Genomic DNA, 16,996 nt, shown 5'->3' on the forward strand with positions numbered 1-16,996 from the left:
CGGAGAGGTTAAAAAAAATAAACTCTCACGTTGGTAATAGAGGCCTTTTTTCAGAGTGTCTGCCCAGTCTTTCTTTCATAACAGTCTGCTGACCCTGGTTACAGGAACATGGGCTAAACAGGACTGTTATTTTTAAGAAATTGTAAATTAAAGTACAGGTTCCCTGGAAAATATTTCACTTGATTATTGAATATTGAGAATTAAGTAGAAAGTTCTGAAAACTATTATTACTACTAGAATTACTAGTGTAGTTGTATTGGGTCACATGAAATACATATTCCTTTTACATTTTCCTTTTAATAGTTTGAATCTGCAGCCATGTGTTTTATTGTACAGCGTCAGGGTTTAGATAAAATGTACTATTATAGTTATTCAATGCTGGTAAGACATTTCATTAGAAGTATTTTGGTGTTTGATAAAATAAAAAGGTGATGTGATGTGGTGCGAGTTTTACAGATGGTCAGTGGCAGACATGTGGTTGATACATGCTGATGTTGGACATTTTCCAATTGAACACAAGGTTGGAGGACAGTTCAGACCAGGGTCAAGCATGTTTGGCTCTAGTCCTCTGACATCTATGTATCAAATTAAATACAGCCGCAGCCGCTGTCGAGATGAGCGTGTCGGCTGTACAACCTGCATCACACATATACATGACAGTAGTTTATGTAGTTGACAGAGCAGGTGCACAAGAGCAGTGTGGAGACAGCTGGGTTTTTCTCTGTGGGGTGATACCTGCCAACAGCTCATCTCTATTTGTTCTCCAACCATAAACACACGAAAAGGTGCATGTTCCAGGTAACAGACAAGGATTGACATTTAAAGACTTTATATTTGATGCCACTACTGCTGGGAACGGGGGATTTTTGCAGCAAGAATAAACTGTCAGACGCCACATTAACCCTCTAGACCGGAGGGCGGCACATTTTGCCCTCAGACCAACTTCTGATGACCCCGGGCTTCTTGCTGAATCAGTACACATCACCAGGGATGGTCCTTTTTATTTGAAGTTTAATCATTCTACAAAATTCTAACATTTTATTAAGCATGTTTAGGAAATAAATCTCTGCTAATCACACCAAGCCAAAGGTTTGACAGCACTGACCGCTGATCTTTGACTCTTCCGTCTACACTTTAATATACAGCCCACAATGAGGACAGTTTGGACACCCCTGCTCTAGGTCATGTAATGTTTAAACAAACATCAGCCGTTCTTTCACACTCAAAAGGCTTCAATATTCATCCCAGGACAATGTGCACCTATAATTAATATATAGGCTATATACATTTCAACTGACTTTTTATTGCAATGAAGGATTAACATAAGTTGATTATTTTATTCACACTGGTACCAAATACAAGCATCGAAATGTGTGGCTTTGGAATGGATTTTTTTTTCCTTTAACAGTCTACAAAAAATTGAGCACCAAGGGCAGAGAGCAACTTAAAGCATTGCAGATGAAAACAGTAACAATTTGGGGAAAAAAGCAAATGAACAAAAAGCATACACAGACGGAAAATGGAAGTTCAGCAATGAAGACTAGAAGGGGAATGTTGCAGTTGTAAGGTGACTTCAGTTTTTCTGACAAACATAACATCACTGATCCATTGTTTTTTTTAAACATTAAGGTTAGCAAGGTCAGAGTATGTGCGAGTAAGATGGAATAGATGGAAGAATGAAAGTATCTTCAGTTCGCAAAGGTCTGACGCACAGCATTAGCAATGTGTTTGGCACTAATGCCATGGAGGTCCAGGAGCTCTTGAGGTTTTCCACTTCGTGGGACTCCAGTCACTGCCAACCGAGTAACAACAATCCCGGGTTCAGCTCCAACAGCAGACAGCACTGCCTCTCCAAGGCCACCTGGTAGCAAATTTGTACATTAAATACAGTATCCATAATTACACATTTAATGGAAATGAGGCATGTTTCCTATACCACTTTGCACAAGGTTTTTATGCAATTATTGTAGTACTAGAGCCTCTCTGTGCAATGGCATAGATGTATTGGTATCTTGCCTTCTTTGTAGTGGTCTTCAACAGTAATGATGTGTCCTCCTGTTGCTCTGGCGCTGGACAAGATAGTGGCAGCATCCAGAGGCTTGATTGTGAAAGGGTCAATCACACGGATGTTCTTCCCTAGAGGAAATTCATCAAGTTCAGCTAAAACATTCATTCTTCCCAAAAGTTAAGCCAAAGATCTAGGCATGTCATAATCCAAAAACCTATTCCTGCATTGATTCACTAGAGGGCAACATTTCCCTACCTTCACTGGCCAAGGTGTCCGCAGCAGCCAGGGCTTCATGGAGTGTAACCCCAGCTCCAATCACAGTCACCTGGTCACTGTCAGACTGCCTTACCACCTGGGATAAGCAACACACAAAATTATTAGTATAAAGCTTTTTTTTTTTTTTTTTCTCTACAGACATTACATAAATTTAAATACCTTTGCTACTCCTATTTCAAACTTCTCATCTGGAGAGTAGAGGACTGCAGTGTCTGGTCTGCTGGTACGAATGAAGCAAATACCCTGAGAAAACAAAAGGTAAGATAAAAAAAAACAACCACAACTGTAACATTAATTCCACCAACAAAAGTGCAAACCTTTGTGTTTGCCGACATCTCCACTGCCTTTTCTGTGGACACACCATCACTGGGATAGAACACAGTGCATGTTGGAATTGCCCTGAACATGGCTAAATCCTCAAGAGCCATTTGAGAGGGGCCATCCTCACCTAATAAGAAAGGTCGGCATGTAAACAAGCTGATAGGTAGAGAGAGTACTGTGTGTAACAATCATATTGTTTTCTTACCAATAGAGACACCGCAGTGGGAGCCAACCAGGTTTACATTGGTCTGGGAGATTGCACCCATACGAATCTGGTCATAAGCTCTAGACATAAAAGCTGCAAAGGTGCTGGCAAACGCAACTGTCCGGTCTCGTGTGGCACAACCAATTGCTACTCCCACCTGCAGCAAGAAACATTTTAATAAATGGTCAAGCAAGTTATGACAGAACAGTATCCTTCCCTATCAACCTGTTTAATTAGTCGGACAGGGGAATTCTATAATGTTGAAGCTTCAAAGTAAAAGTATACGCACCATGTTCTGTTCAGCAATGAAGCACTCAATGTAGCGCTCCGGAAATGCCTTCTTGAAAGTCTCTGAGAAAGTTGAATTTTTGGTGTCACCATCTAGAGCCACCACTCTCTTACTGGCCTCCCCCAGTTTGGCCAGAGCGACACCATAGGCACGTCGTGTGGCAATCTGAAGACAAAAGACATTTAAGATTTACAGATTTAACGCTCAACCAGACCTTTACACCAATAAAATCAACTGATTAGCTTTGATTGGTGCTTTGATCTCAAACAATAATGTAAAGGCACCTTGTCTCCTTTTTTGTACGCGGGGGGTGAAGGCATAGTGATAGGGCTAAGGTCGGCAGGGGCTGCATCATCAACCGGTAATTGAGGGCAGAGGGTCTTGTTTGGGACCTGGATTTGAGCCTTGAGGTCATTCAGGATGTCATCAACGCAGTTTTTAGGGATCGGCTTCCCATGCCAGTTATCCATGTCCTCAATATCTAAACAAGGCAATAAATTCACACAGTTCTATTAAAAGTGTCCTCCAGAAGTACATTCAATAGTCATACATTTCCTATTTGACTTACTTTTGAGACCTTTGCCTTTGAAAGTCTTTGCTACAATACATGTAGGTTTATCCTTTACTTGTTGGGCCTGCCAGAAAGCCTTACACAACTCCTCCACGTCATGACCATCCACAACATACGTGTTCCACCTACACACAAGATAAAAAGCTCAGTATCACCTCCAGCATTTATTAACTACATGAACTATAACCTTGAACGCACCCCAAAATTACACATTAAAAATATTAACTTGGCAAAGCCTATGGTGCTATAGTGCTGCAGCGTAGACATATTTATATTGTTGTACTTTAGAAATGAATGATGAAAGCTAGAAATACATTTGGAAGTGATAACATTGAAAATTACTTACCCAAAAGCTTCACAGCGCTTGCGGTACGTCTCCATGTCGTGCTTAAGAGGAGCAGCTTCACTTTGTCCCAGTCTGTTCACATCCATTATAGCCACCAGGTTGTCCAGTTTATAGTAAGACGCAAAAGCCATGGCCTCCCACACAGAGCCCTCTGAACACTCTCCGTCACCCATCATGCAATATACACGATAGCTTAAAAAGAAAGGAAAAAGGTACTCATGTAAATTTGTTTTAGGAAGGAATAAATAATTTTCAAACTGTTTTATTGATTTGGTGTTTTCTTGCTTGTTTTAACTTTGGCTAGTTTTTTATCTGGACATTGAGCCATTATCAAATATTTTAAATTTAGTTGTGTCAGCAAATACAACAGTGCTGTGAAAATAGACATACCTGGACTTGTCAAAGAATTTCCCTGTGTAGGCCATACCACAAGCAGCTCCAAGACCTTGCCCTAGAGATCCTGTAGCCACATCCACAAAGGCCAGTTTCTTTAAAAATAAATAATAAGAATATTAGTTCATATTATAGAGTTTACGTTTGTAAAATATAAGTTACTTTAAAACATACTGGGGTGGGATGACCCTCAAGGTCACAGTCGAGCTTACGAAGATTCAGAAGGTCGGCCTCCTTCACATAACCAGCCTCAGCCCAAGCTGCATACAGGACGGGTGCAGCATGACCCTGTTAACAGTGAAAGGGGAACCTCAGCCTCTCTGTTATGAATTAATTAAATGACCACAGTCAGTACCAACCTTTGACAGCACAAAGCGGTCATTGCTTTGGTGGCGGGGATCATCTGCTTTGTAGCGCATGGTGTGGAAGAACAGTACAGACATGAGCTCGGCAGCGCTGCAGCATGACGTAGGGTGACTACAAACACATGCACAGTAAAAACAAATTATCATGCCATATTCCCCATGCAAAAGGCATTATTGCATTATTAGTTATTACATCAAAAGTTTCTCCAGGATCAGATCATCGAATAGAACGCAAAATGACTGGAATCTAAAGACTGTTATCAGTGAGGTTTTCCATCAGTAGATCGTTAGTTTAAATGTCTATGCACTCACACCAAAGTCAATACAAATTGTGCAAAGGTTAGTTGCAGCTTAGTGGTGAAAGTACTGCAATGGACATGTTGAGACACTCAACATTACTACATAGTATATACAGAACCACAAGTTCCTTATAATAGCATAGGTGCCACAGTATGAACATGCAAACCTTCACAGGAAAAAAAAAAACCCTCAAACACAATGCAAGGTTTACCCAGTCAGTCTTTGCTTAAAGATGAGCTGAAAAATAAAATTATGGCAGTAGTTTACAAAACTGTCCAAAAACAGAACAAATAGTGTAATGGCGGAAGCTGTAAAAAGAATTCTACAAAACACAAGACGTGCTTTGTTTTGGTCATTAAGACGGACAAAGACACATAGCTATTGTTCATTCACACCCTATACAAGGAACTAACGTGCCAATTTCCTCATAGGTAGGATAAGGAAATGGGTACAATGGCTTGACAATCTAGTTCTTTTTTTCTATAATACAATTCCTGTTTCGCATCTTCAAGTTGGTTGGTGTTTAAAGTCATTGAATCCTACAAGCAAAATGTACAATGTAGCATTACCTTTAAAACAGAACAGTCTATTAGACATATTATAAGCTCTCAAGTTAAAATCCAGTCACCCTATTGTATTGTAAAATTATCCCATTGCATCTTGAGACCATGACCATGCAGTGGTCTTGTGCACTGTAATTTACAGCATTAACTTAACCACGCGGACAGGGGAGCCATCTGCACAATCATGTGACTTGCAAAAGAAAATTACGTGAATTAAGTTTCCACGTCATATTTTACAGTCTATGGTCACAGCATACACTGCCTGACCAAAAAAAAAAATCGTCACAAAGAAAAAAGGTCACAGGCTTTACTATTTCATTGGAACGCGCTTAGCTTTGATTACAGATAGCACACATGCGCTGTGGCATCATTTCAAAAAGTTACTGCTTTAAGGGAGAGTGTGACCACAGCGCGAAACCTTATCCAGCACATCCCGAAGATTCTAAACGGGGTTAAGATCTGGACTCACTGTGGACTCTCACAGTCCAATGAATGAAGTCTAATGAATCCTGTCATGATAACCAGGTCATTCAGGAAGTTCAGGTAATCTCTCCCTTTCGCTCATAGTTTTGCTGAACCTAGATCTGACCAACTGCAGGCTTTGAGACCTGTTATTGATATTCATTTTCATTCATTTTTCGTTGAGACATTAACTTCGCTTTTATTCTCATTTGCCGCTTATTGTCTGTGCCCATAGATATACAAGTACATGCGCCTTATTCAGAAAGCTTTTCAGAATACAACTTTCGTCTGTCAGCGTGTTTTATCGCGAGATAATCCGCAACACGTGCTGCATGGCGCAGGTGGAGCATGCGTGAGGCGTTACGCTACATAATTGCCTTACTCCGTTTTCAATTAGTTTGCGAACTTTCTTTATCCTAAAAGATTTCTTGCATTATCAGATGTATATTAATATTTGAGAACAACTTACCCAGAATTGGAGGCGCACGTCGCTTTTATGGAGTTGATTCTCAGCTTGTTAGCGCTGTCTTTCAGCCCCTGCAGAGTTTTCTCGTCTGGTTTATGGTAGCTCATGTTGAATGGGTTGGTTGGTTCGACGACAGCAGCTAACTTAATACTGTATCTTGGAAAGTTAAACGCACAAGAGCTTCTTTGTGTCGCTGTTGAATTACTGCGCCACAACGCTGCTAGCTATCCCAGTTATGCACAAGGAGGCACGGGAGAGGAGGAAGAGAGAGAACTTATGTCACTGCGCAGCCACTCCCACCACGACGCCCACTCGGCTCTGTCTACGCATGGCAGATATGGACCTTTGACATGACAAAGCAAAACGATATAGGTAATAATACATTAAAATAGGCCGAACTGCCATGTAGAAAGCAATGCATATGGCCAAATAATGTTCCTTACTTGATGTTCCTAGACATAGAAGCTGAATTGCCATTGCAATTGTCACTGTCCCTTTAAAAACAGTGACATTAGATTTTGCTCTCTCATCATTACTCAGAGATATACAGGGGCGTGTTTGGAGAGGGAAAAATCTAATTTCTATTTATAAAATACAAACTTAAATCAAAGTGAAATGCATATTTTTTATTGTTAACCATTCAGGCTGTTGTAAGATCTATTTCAGAGAAAATATTTGACATTTCCTCATTTCACATACAGGTTACTTCACCGCCTATGGCTCAACTCGTTCCTCTTCATAAAGTTCCTGAAAGTACAAGATTGCATTAGAACACACCTCAAGAACAAGTCATTTGTTGACAGTTTTCACCTTGAATCTTTCCTTGGCTTCAACCTTCTCATCATATGTAACAGGATCTTTATCTAGTCTCTCCAAATTTGGCAAAAGCATCACCATATTAATACGGTAGTCTGATGTATCCACCACAGGGTTTTCAGAAAGCACTAATATTTGCAGGCTTTTTGAGACATATCGAAGGCTTTGGGTGTCATTCTCATCTGCAACTTTGTTACCTCTGCAAAAGAAAAAAAAAGGGTTGAAATGAACCCAAATATGGAAAAGGCCTGTTCTGTCTTCATCGTCGTGGGTGTGAGTCCCAGCTCTTCCAGTTTGCTGAATGTCTTGCCCCCTTCTTTACCATCTTTCATGTCCTATCCAATAAAGTTCAAAATAACCTTTCTAAAAATAAAATAACATACAGGTCTAAATAAAAATCAATTTTGATATACACAACCTGACATTGAGGTACTGCAGACTCCTCATGTTAAAGTTCAGGCCGTTCAAAGTTTCTATCTGGTTTTCTCTCAAGTGCAGAGTTTGAAGTCGCTCCAACTTCTCTAATCCCTCCAACTGCTTTATAACATTGTGGGCCTATAGATGAGAGTTTAGCAACACAGATGATTCAACCAAACTTCAATGACAACCTATTATACAACACTAAATTTACCAGATATAGGTGGCGCAAATTTGGTAGGTGGAATCCGTCAGTTGTTTCCAGGTGGTTTCCTCTTAGTTCTACTGTGGCCAAATTGGCAAAACGATCATGTTCAAGGCAAGATATTTTTTCAATACTGTTACCTGCGAGACAATAAATCAAATGTTTAATAATGAATAACTTTCTTGAGCCAACTTCACCAAATGCACCCTCCTTAGGACAATATCGGGATAGTAATGTTAGAGGGAAAAAGTCTTGACAATCAGGAGAATGTATTGAGGAGGGCCCAAGTGTGAATGTGACTTTACAAATGCAGACTGGCATATTTTTTCTTGAGTGTTCTGACCTATGAGATTGAGAGTCTCTAAGGAAGAAGGACCAGCCAGGCCCTCCATATTTGTCAGCAAGTTCACCGCCACATTGAGCCATTGGAGGTATGTGAGCTGGGGAAAAGGTTGTCCTCTTAAAGATTGCATTACATTGCCGTCTACCTACAAAAGAAAAAAGCCTTTGTTTGTTAAATGAGTCAGATAACAGTAGGCTAAACGGCACCACCACAGACTTGCCTTAAGCCAAAGCAGTTGTGTCAGTGATTCTAAAGGGGAAAGGTCACTGAGACGATTGTTTGACAAATCCAGGAAACGTATGTGAATCAAGTTCCTGATTGCAGAGATGTCAGTCAGTCCTCTGTTGGAAATAGGTATAGTTTCAAAAGGTTTAGGCCAAAATGAACACGACAAATGCTTTATAATCCAGTTCAGTACCTATCTTTGAGGTCCAGTTTTATAAAAGCGTGGGCCAATCCATTTCCAGTTTTGCATAACAATGAAAGGCCCTCTTGTATGTGGTCTTGGGTCAATGCTTGAACCTGATTCTACATTTTTAAAATAATTACAATAGTTAATTATTATCAAGAGATTGTGTGCCATGACTTTCTAAGCGCTTAACTATAAAGCAAACAACAAAACACAAAAAACAATCCTACTCAAATATTTGTGTCAAGCAATAGCCTATTCTTTTATCAATTTCTAAAGATTATAACCACACCAATCAGATATGCATATAGGTTAAGGGGAGTCATTATCTTCAAATTTTAGCACAGAAACCTTTGCCACAGTGTATAAACTACCTGGCTTTCCTCTTCATGCTTCTCTCTAGTTAGCCCATCATCTTCTGCATCTGAAAGGGCAGCTCCTTCCTCATCGGACATGGTTGCTCTCAGTGAAGACTTACCAGACTTTTAACAATGCTAGCACAGTTTGCTTGCTCGTAGATCAGATAACGTAGACAAGAACCTGAATGCACTAGTTAAATCTGACGACTACCATGAGCTTTATCCGTGAATGTCTTTAAAGTTTAGAAGAAAAGTGTGCTGTAGACCGGACTTCAGCTGCGCGCAGTTGTCTGTTATGGTTACTATGGAAACGACGTTAACCAAGTCACGCACACTGATGACCCTCTATTTCTATGGTCCCTACTGTTTCTGCTTAAGGTGTCTGAGGTCTCATTTACAAGACACAAATAAGCAGAGACAAACTTTGTAATTTTAATGTTTAATTACACGATCAAAAATAAACACAGAAGGGGGGGAAAAAAATCCACAACAATCAAACGATACACATAAATTATATTTTGAGTGCTGCAATATAGTTCCTACCTAAATAAAAGCTACATTATTTTACTACTCACGTAGGCTATTACAAAGGCATTTGTGTAGTTTTTACACAATTCACATCATTCACTGAATGAATGGGGACATTTCATCACATAATCTAATGTGCATAGAAACAAACTGTATAAAATTAAGGGTGTTAATACACTTTTATTGTGTTACTATGTATAAGCCTATTGACAATACAAGCTCTTAAAACGCATTTGAGGAAGAAAATATGGTGCAAATGATGTAACATTTCCACACAGCTGTAAGTTCAAGCACTCTACAATAGTGAATTTGTCCATTGTGAGATCAAGACATATCTTCTCTTAATTACTGAGGTAAATTTTATGTAATCGCATACAGTAAAATTTGCAGACTGCAAAATCCTGTGCAGTAAAAGTTAGTGGGGATTAATCCACTTGCATATTGTCCATGGCATGGCCTTTGATCACAGTTCAATTCAGCATTCTGGCACCAGGACTGGCTCCTATGACCCCATCACTAATGAACAAAAATGTAGTTTTGAATATTCAAAATACTGCATAATAATAAATAAATAAATATTCTGTCACTTACATTGACATCATCTTTCTCTTCTTAAAGTCAGGAGGTTGAAATCCATTTGTCAATTTCTACAAAATAATTCATACATAGATAATGGTCAACGTGTAGATGTCCTGAAAATGTTTAATATAAAACAGCCAGTGACCCACCTCTTGGCCAGGCAGTAACTTTCTTTGTTCCAAGTTTTGCTGAAAGAAAAAAAATGAAACAAACGTTGCCAATTTCGAGATCACATGCTTTTTTACAGTAATAAAAATACCATAATACCTTATGGAGCTCAGAGAGCTGTTGGTGCCTGATGAGGGCCTCCTTGCTTGGAAACTGCCTCTGACAAAGTAAACATGCTAATTTACTCCAGTCTGTTATTCTGCTTTCCCGCTCATCTTTTGATCCTCCTTCGTCATCACTGTCAGCTTCTCCATCGTAGGCTGGTACTAAACCCCGTTGTTGAACCTGTCCAAATATATTACAAACATTAATACAGTACAAACATAACAATACAATTTACATTAATGATTCCAAGTCCTCACCTCATGAGTTTGTCTCATCTGTTCCAGATTCATTTGAGGTCGTTCTAACAGCGCCCCCTGAAGGTATTATACGAAATGCGTTTTAGTCACAGAGCAAAAGGCAAGCAGTTCTGCTGCATTTACCTTTTTCTCCAGAACTGCATATCCAGCATCAGCACTGGCAGACTCCTTGTAATCCTCAAAGCGACCTTTTGTCAGTGCAGGGCCCAACGCTGAGGAGCCTGAGGATGAGCGCATGTTCTCCTTGTGTCTGTTCAGACTCTTGGCCCAACGTTCCATATCTTTTGCTATCTACATACAAAATACACATGCAAAATATAAATGGACCGAGTAACCCATTTAACACAAAGGTTTTTATTTTTTTGATGGCATACTGTACCTGCTGAGCAGTTTTACTTTTATTTTTTTCTTTCTTGTCCTTTAACTCTGTGTCCACATTAGCAGAGTTGGATTGGTCATCTGCCGGAATGTATGTGTGCCTTTCTCCATCCCAGTACATATACTGCAGGGTATGTGGATTGTAGTAATACTAAAAGCGGGTGAAACATATGTCAAATAAATAAAACTTAAAATTGTTAAGTTAAAAAGCAACTTGAAGATATACCTGTGATTTTGGATCATAGTATAACCCTGTGAGAGGGTCATAGTAGTACCCAGAACTTTCATCGTACTGGTAGGTTGACATGTCAGGGATTGCTATTTTAGACAATGTGGAAAAAAACGAATACACACAGTTATAACAGAACTACATAACCTAAAATAAGGATAAGATAAAAAAGTATTACTATGGCGGATTTTATTACGGCAAATAAAATAAAAAACTAAATAAAAAAAACTATTATGCATGTTTAACACCACTATAACTGTCGTCATACACAACCATACATATGTTACTAGAGCAGGATTAGAGATTGAGCCTCACGATATTGTTTATGCTCATGTTCAGTTCCTGGAGTGGCTGGTTGACTTGAAAAACTTGTTCCCACATTCACTATCTGTAAATTAATGAAACATTTATCAGTATGTGATCATATTTGCAAGATGCAAGACTTCAACAGAATTCAGATTAAACCTGAGTGGTTAATGTGCTTGCTGTTGAGAAGATGGGAGCACCAGTTGTATGGATCAAAGCTCCCTCTGAAGTCTCTTCATCTAATCAAGTGAATATTATTAATAATACAGTTCAGCTGACTGGTAGTTATACATATTTAAGACATATATTCACCTGTGAAGGTTCCTGGAGTTTGAGTGGGCAGGCCAGTTAACCCAGTATGTGCTTGGGCCTTGAAGGCTGTGCCATCTGATTCAGAGAATCCTTCCTGATTATAGGTCACTGCTGCAGCCTGTTGAAATACCGGTCCACTTGTACTGCCACCTGAAGCATTCTATAAAGATTACACATGTGAAAGTTGACTAACTTTATTAATTAACTAATGTTGAACACAAACGTATGACATTATAGGCTTTAAATAACACATACTTGTGTCACAGCCCACTGAGCAGCAGCGATCGCTGTGCTGGCCACAGTAGCAGCACTCACTTTGTTGCCATCCATAAGAAAAACGTCACTAAACATAAAGAGATAATTTTGATCAGGTAATATATCAATAGTTATAAATTAAACAGGGTAATAATAATGGGGTTGCAGTTACCGCTTGGATCCTTTGGCAAACTCTACTACAATGGCTTTGCCATCAATAGAAAGCGGTGGTTGTAGAGCCTGTAAAATCTGCAATAACTGAGATGCCTCCTAAATAAAAAAACAACATATAATTTACACAATAATGGCAACATAGTAACATGTTATTACACTGTAGGAAAAGTGATTGTTACCACTATAGTTGAAAGCTGTAGGAAGGCAAAGCCTCTGTTGAGATTTGTGTGCTTATCCTTGATCAAACGAACGTTAGACGTTGAAAGAGTTGCAAAGGGAGATAAAGCTGCCAAGATTGCATCAACTGAAGTATATTGTCCAAGGTTTCTGAGGATTAAAGCTGATGAAACAAAATGACCATTAAAGGGACTATACGGAGTTCAAAAAATTTAAATGTATGCATTTTCATCCCCCTAATGTGTAGAATGAGCCCAGACCTGTTCACCACAACTGCCTCTAAAATCCTGCACTGTCACTCAAAAAGTTCTTACTTTGGGTCCGAAGTGCCTCATGCACGAGCTTAATATAGAAGGGGCAGTTACACATAAGATAAGATAAGATAAGATGATACTTTATTGATCTCACAGATGGAGAAATTGCATTCGATGAGAGAGCATCCGGCAGCAGCACCCATTCAGTGCGCACCACTCTTTTTCCACATATGCCACATATGACCTGAGGTGGCAGTAGTGAGTATAAAATGGCCAACTTGCACTAGCCCCTTTAAGGAACTTATGACCACTATGTAACCACCCCGTATTTTCCGGACTGTAAGTCACTCCGGAGTATGAGAAAAAAACCAACAGGGTGAATAGGCGTACGGTATGCTAATGTAACACAAACAATGAACATGAACAGTTCAGATAACTACAGCATAAAGAACATACCACTGCACCGCAAGTAGCGAATTAAATTTCACAGACCTAGTATGAACTCAAAGAGTGACATGGTCATACACTTTCTTACTATCATTGGCAGCGTCTGTTTGCAGCTGTGCAGGTTGTCCTTGTGCAACAGAAAGGCCTGAAGTCTGGTAATGCGCTGGCAAGGGCAGCAATCCCTGGACCCCATCATTGTGTAGTCCAACAACCAAGTCCTGCTGTAACTGGGGCAACTTTAGCTCTGCCTCTGCAACAATGTGACCCACAAACATGGTTCATTTGATTCATCAAATTATGACGCATACAATAAGGGACGAACCACTACATACCTGATTTAGGAACGCAACATTTAAAGCACTTCTCTCTCCGTTTGAAGTTTTGCACACCACACTGTCAAAGAATTAAATGGAAAATATGAATAATTATGTGATATGCTTATTGTTAATAAGACCTCAGACAATGAACAGACAGAACCTTGTTGCAAAGCCAGTCTTCATTGGCACGTGGTTTTGGATCGCTGTAGTGCATGGACACCCTCTGGCCCAGAATCAACAGCACCCCCTAAAAGAAAATACAACAAAGAGAATACAAATTATCAAAGGTTTCACGTCAACTGGACAGGCGAGAGAGAGGCCTCATCTCAGAAAAGATGACACAGTGAAGGAGAGCATGGTAGGAAACCACAGGCTTAAGAACTGCTTCAGCTTTCTTCAAACGGCAATTATGTTTCAATATAAACATATGACATCCATTCAGGTGTATGAAGAATTTCCATTACCATTCCACAAAAAGATGCATAAATTCATAAAGAAGTACAGTACTTGTTGGCGAAAGTAAAAAAAAAAAAAAAAAAAAAAAGTCAAAGGGCCATTTACAGCTAATGCAAAGTTACAAGTTGATGATCAAAACCAAAATTGTATTGAATAAATAGATAAAATATGAATTTTGTAGTTTTTCAACACAGATATGCTTATGCCATGATCAAATCAATTGGGACTAGGACAGCTACCTACCTCAATTCATAGAGCACTGTTTTACGTTGGCTCTAACCTGTGTATCCCATATGTAGGCTATATGTGAGTGTCTGAGTATGAGAGTGACCTGGTTGGTCTCCATCCAGCGGGCGGCCTCCTGTATGAGATTAAACTCGACGAAGGCGAATCCTCTGCTCTGACCTGGACACCGCCCAGCGCCACGGTAACCGAATGACAACAACATAACAACGCAGTGCAGTTAGTGCCTCTGGTATAGCCCAAGACCCTGACCCTCTGTCAGTCAGTGCTCATAACACACAGCATTGCATCTTCTACCACTTTTATGTTTATAAAATTACCACAAAGAAAAGGACGAGTCTGAGGATGCAATGCCATGAATATAGGAAGAAAAAGAAAGATACTTTTGTAGTTTATGGATGCATTTCAGTCACATCACTTTTTCCTGGGCCATTTTGAGGAATTTCCACAAGTAAGACGTTTTTGCTGCTCTTTTTATTTTGGGGGCGGGGCAGGGGTGGGTCTTTATTACTTCGGCAACGGTTTATCATATCATTATGGACCCATAGACAGGTCAAATATATTGCCCACAAGAACCAGCTATACTAACCATCGCAATGGAAGTTGTTGTGGTCTATTAAGAACTTCACATTTGCTTCACTCATCATAAACAGTGAGTCTATCGAGTCCTCTTTGGCAACAATCACACTGAGCAGTATCTTTCATTTACACATACTCGTGTTCAAAAATTACTTTATGATAAAACCAAAATATCAGCTCAAAATACCATTATAAGTCTTATGTTGAATATGAATGGTAATCGCTTAGTAAACAGATCAGTAAAAATATAATTTCTCAGAGAGCAACAATTAGCAGTAGGCAAAGACACTAACTTAGGAACTGATAACAGTACATAGGGGATAAAAGGGGGTAGTAGGACCAAGTCTCACCTGATGTTTTGTTCCTCATGAGACGAACCTCTTTGGGCTGTATTCCCTGCTCCTGCAGCTGAGTGCGGATCTATGAAGACATAAAGAATACATTATGTATTTTATCATAAAATACAAGAAGTATGACTACATTTTCTTTACTATATCACAATTACCTCATTGGTGGTCACATTAGGTGGGAGCATACGAAGCATTACTATGTGGCTGGGTTTCTGGTTGTAATCCAAGTCTGCACGATAGTCTTGGTCCCTCATTTCCTCGGAGGATGCACCGTACTCATCCATTCCACTAGGAACACCCTTTGGTAAACAAGTTAATTAAGTTAAAACATTTACAACTTTTATAAACATATAAACAAGAGATGGTCTCCTATCTTACCTTTCTCTTTTCAGCTCTTTGATGGAGCCTGTCTGCCCCACATTGCTTTGCTCCACGTCTCACGGTGTGATTGTCATTGTAAGTGGGATACTCAAACTCATTCCATGACATGTCCCCATCTCCTTTTACTGAGAGGTCAGGCTGGAAACAAACTTGTGAGAAGTTGCACACATCCACTGTGGGCCGTTCAAAGCCCATAGATCTGTCCTCGAAAGCACTCATGTCAAATCCCGACTCTTCATCCGCTTGTCCATAGTCTCTATAGTCTTGGTCTTGAAAGTTGTGGAACCTATGTGTATTCCCATATCGTCCTGCTCGGTCGCCACGGCCTCCTCTAGAGACAGAAAGGGTGTATGAAATACTTGGAGTGCTTTTATCCTCGATATTAAATAATGCTCAATTTACCTTAGCTCAGAGTCCATAATGTGAACCCTTCTGCCCTACCTCTTCGCCATGTGTAATCACCTCAATTACCCTGTAACAACACCGGTGGAAAAGTTACAGAGTGCACAACGAAGGTAAGATCACCTGCTGTCTTTGCAGGTAGCCAGGCTAATGCCATGTGGTCTTTATGTAGCAAGTTTAAATATTGAAATGGGTTGGTTTACATAAACAGTTAGCAACATTTTGCAAATCAAGCACCCCTCATTTGTCGCATCTGTAGAAGTAGAGGTACGGCATGGAACATTAGCATCTGGGTATTAGCAGCAGGGCAGCTAGCAATGGCTAACTCCAGTTAGCTTCCAACGTTAGGCAATAGATTGACATTACTGTGAAGAGAAAAAAAATCACCCACTCACCGCTGTTACACGTACGACCACTGGGTATATGCCCTTATAACAATATAGGAGAGCCAGAACCAAATGTAACGCTACCTTTTTCTGTTAAAAATGTAAAATGGCCACAGCATGTCAACAACATCGAGTCTGAATGGGCAGGGCAGACGGCAGAGCAGGAGGTCACTATTCCGGTGTTTGATTGGTTGGGGAGATGCAGTGTGCAGTCGGAGATTGTGTGGAAAAAACACACTTTTCCATAAAATGTGAGTGAGGCCTGTAATAGTTTACCCTTTTCTGTCTTGATCATGCAGGATTATTAGATCCTGACTGTGAAGATTTTGTAATTTATGAGTAGGGCTATTGTTCCCTTCCCCATTGGAAAATAGTTAATTCTTGAGATGAAGATTTAACATTTCTCATAGCTCATATAACAGCCTCGTTATGAGGGTCATAGGGGGATATGTATGAGGTGGGGTGACTTATACAAAAAGGGGCAAACATTGTTTCAAATGTTGTGAATTTGAATAGTACTGAGATTGATCAGGCACATCGATTTTAAGACAAGGGTTATTTAAAGAACACTTTCAACTTTTAATTGGAAAAAAAGTCAC

The 16,996-nt window shown here is 39.8% G+C and overlaps 3 protein-coding genes across 5 annotated transcripts; all 3 read right to left on the minus strand.

The window, feature by feature from the left end:
• Nucleotides 1-1,351: 1,351 nt before the first annotated feature.
• tktb (transketolase b) lies at nt 1,352-6,852 on the minus strand. The gene is made up of 14 exons (XM_079559187.1): nt 6,569-6,852; nt 4,769-4,886; nt 4,584-4,697; nt 4,407-4,504; nt 4,017-4,208; nt 3,668-3,795; nt 3,384-3,580; nt 3,100-3,264; nt 2,811-2,967; nt 2,602-2,732; nt 2,444-2,527; nt 2,264-2,360; nt 2,017-2,136; nt 1,352-1,861 (listed from the first exon to the last, which is right to left on the minus strand). The coding sequence occupies exons 1-14, from the start codon at nt 6,670-6,672 to the stop codon at nt 1,689-1,691; spliced, it is 1,878 nt and encodes a 625-aa protein (XP_079415313.1). The 5' UTR covers nt 6,673-6,852; the 3' UTR covers nt 1,352-1,688.
• Nucleotides 6,853-7,199: 347 nt separating this feature from the next.
• lrrc23 (leucine rich repeat containing 23) lies at nt 7,200-9,403 on the minus strand. 3 transcript variants are annotated; one of them, XM_079559211.1, is made up of 8 exons: nt 9,130-9,403; nt 8,765-8,874; nt 8,567-8,687; nt 8,347-8,491; nt 8,013-8,143; nt 7,800-7,936; nt 7,376-7,580; nt 7,200-7,312 (listed from the first exon to the last, which is right to left on the minus strand). In XM_079559211.1, exons 1-8 carry the CDS (start codon nt 9,208-9,210, stop codon nt 7,280-7,282), a joined length of 963 nt encoding a protein of 320 aa, XP_079415337.1. In that variant the 5' UTR covers nt 9,211-9,403; the 3' UTR covers nt 7,200-7,279. The 3 variants fall into 3 exon arrangements, with proteins under 3 accessions (XP_079415337.1, XP_079415336.1, XP_079415338.1); XM_079559210.1 differs by having other exon boundaries at nt 8,347-8,487; nt 8,563-8,687; XM_079559212.1 differs by lacking the exon at nt 8,765-8,874 and having other exon boundaries at nt 8,347-8,487; nt 8,563-8,687.
• Nucleotides 9,404-9,612: 209 nt separating this feature from the next.
• On the minus strand, nt 9,613-16,545 carry rbm10 (RNA binding motif protein 10). Its single transcript, XM_079559182.1, has 23 exons — nt 16,407-16,545; nt 16,012-16,081; nt 15,607-15,940; nt 15,384-15,527; nt 15,229-15,298; nt 14,388-14,461; nt 13,761-13,847; nt 13,616-13,676; nt 13,372-13,533; nt 12,585-12,745; nt 12,404-12,501; nt 12,232-12,319; nt 11,977-12,136; nt 11,824-11,903; nt 11,674-11,746; nt 11,356-11,447; nt 11,131-11,280; nt 10,875-11,042; nt 10,752-10,808; nt 10,489-10,674; nt 10,371-10,409; nt 10,234-10,289; nt 9,613-10,158 (listed from the first exon to the last, which is right to left on the minus strand). The coding sequence occupies exons 2-23, from the start codon at nt 16,026-16,028 to the stop codon at nt 10,113-10,115; spliced, it is 2,403 nt and encodes an 800-aa protein (XP_079415308.1). The 5' UTR covers nt 16,029-16,081; nt 16,407-16,545; the 3' UTR covers nt 9,613-10,112.
• Nucleotides 16,546-16,996: the final 451 nt, after the last annotated feature.

The sequence above is a fragment of the Gobius niger genome (genome assembly GCF_951799975.1).
Source record: "Gobius niger genome assembly, chromosome: 6".
In the NCBI taxonomy this organism is placed as follows: Eukaryota; Metazoa; Chordata; class Actinopteri; order Gobiiformes; family Gobiidae; genus Gobius; species Gobius niger.

Coding starts and splice junctions, on each gene's coding strand:
- lrrc23 (XM_079559211.1), bottom strand. CDS start 9,210: ATGTCCGATGAGGAAGGAGCTGCCCTTTCAGATGCAGAAGATGATGGG. Junction 8,875..9,129: donor AGCATGAAGAGGAAAGCCAG/GTAGTTTATACA, acceptor TTAAAAATGTAG/AATCAGGTTCAAGCATTGAC. Junction 7,581..7,799: donor CTGCAGTACCTCAATGTCAG/GTTGTGTATATC, acceptor TTTCTTTTGCAG/AGGTAACAAAGTTGCAGATG.
- tktb (XM_079559187.1), bottom strand. CDS start 6,672: ATGAGCTACCATAAACCAGACGAGAAAACTCTGCAGGGGCTGAAAGAC. Junction 4,209..4,406: donor AAATTCTTTGACAAGTCCAG/GTATGTCTATTT, acceptor TTTCTTTTTAAG/CTATCGTGTATATTGCATGA. Junction 3,265..3,383: donor CGTACAAAAAAGGAGACAAG/GTGCCTTTACAT, acceptor TTTTGTCTTCAG/ATTGCCACACGACGTGCCTA.
- rbm10 (XM_079559182.1), bottom strand. Junction 13,677..13,760: donor AAGACTGGCTTTGCAACAAG/GTTCTGTCTGTT, acceptor ATTCTTTGACAG/TGTGGTGTGCAAAACTTCAA. Junction 10,675..10,751: donor AGATGAGACAAACTCATGAG/GTGAGGACTTGG, acceptor ATATTTGGACAG/GTTCAACAACGGGGTTTAGT.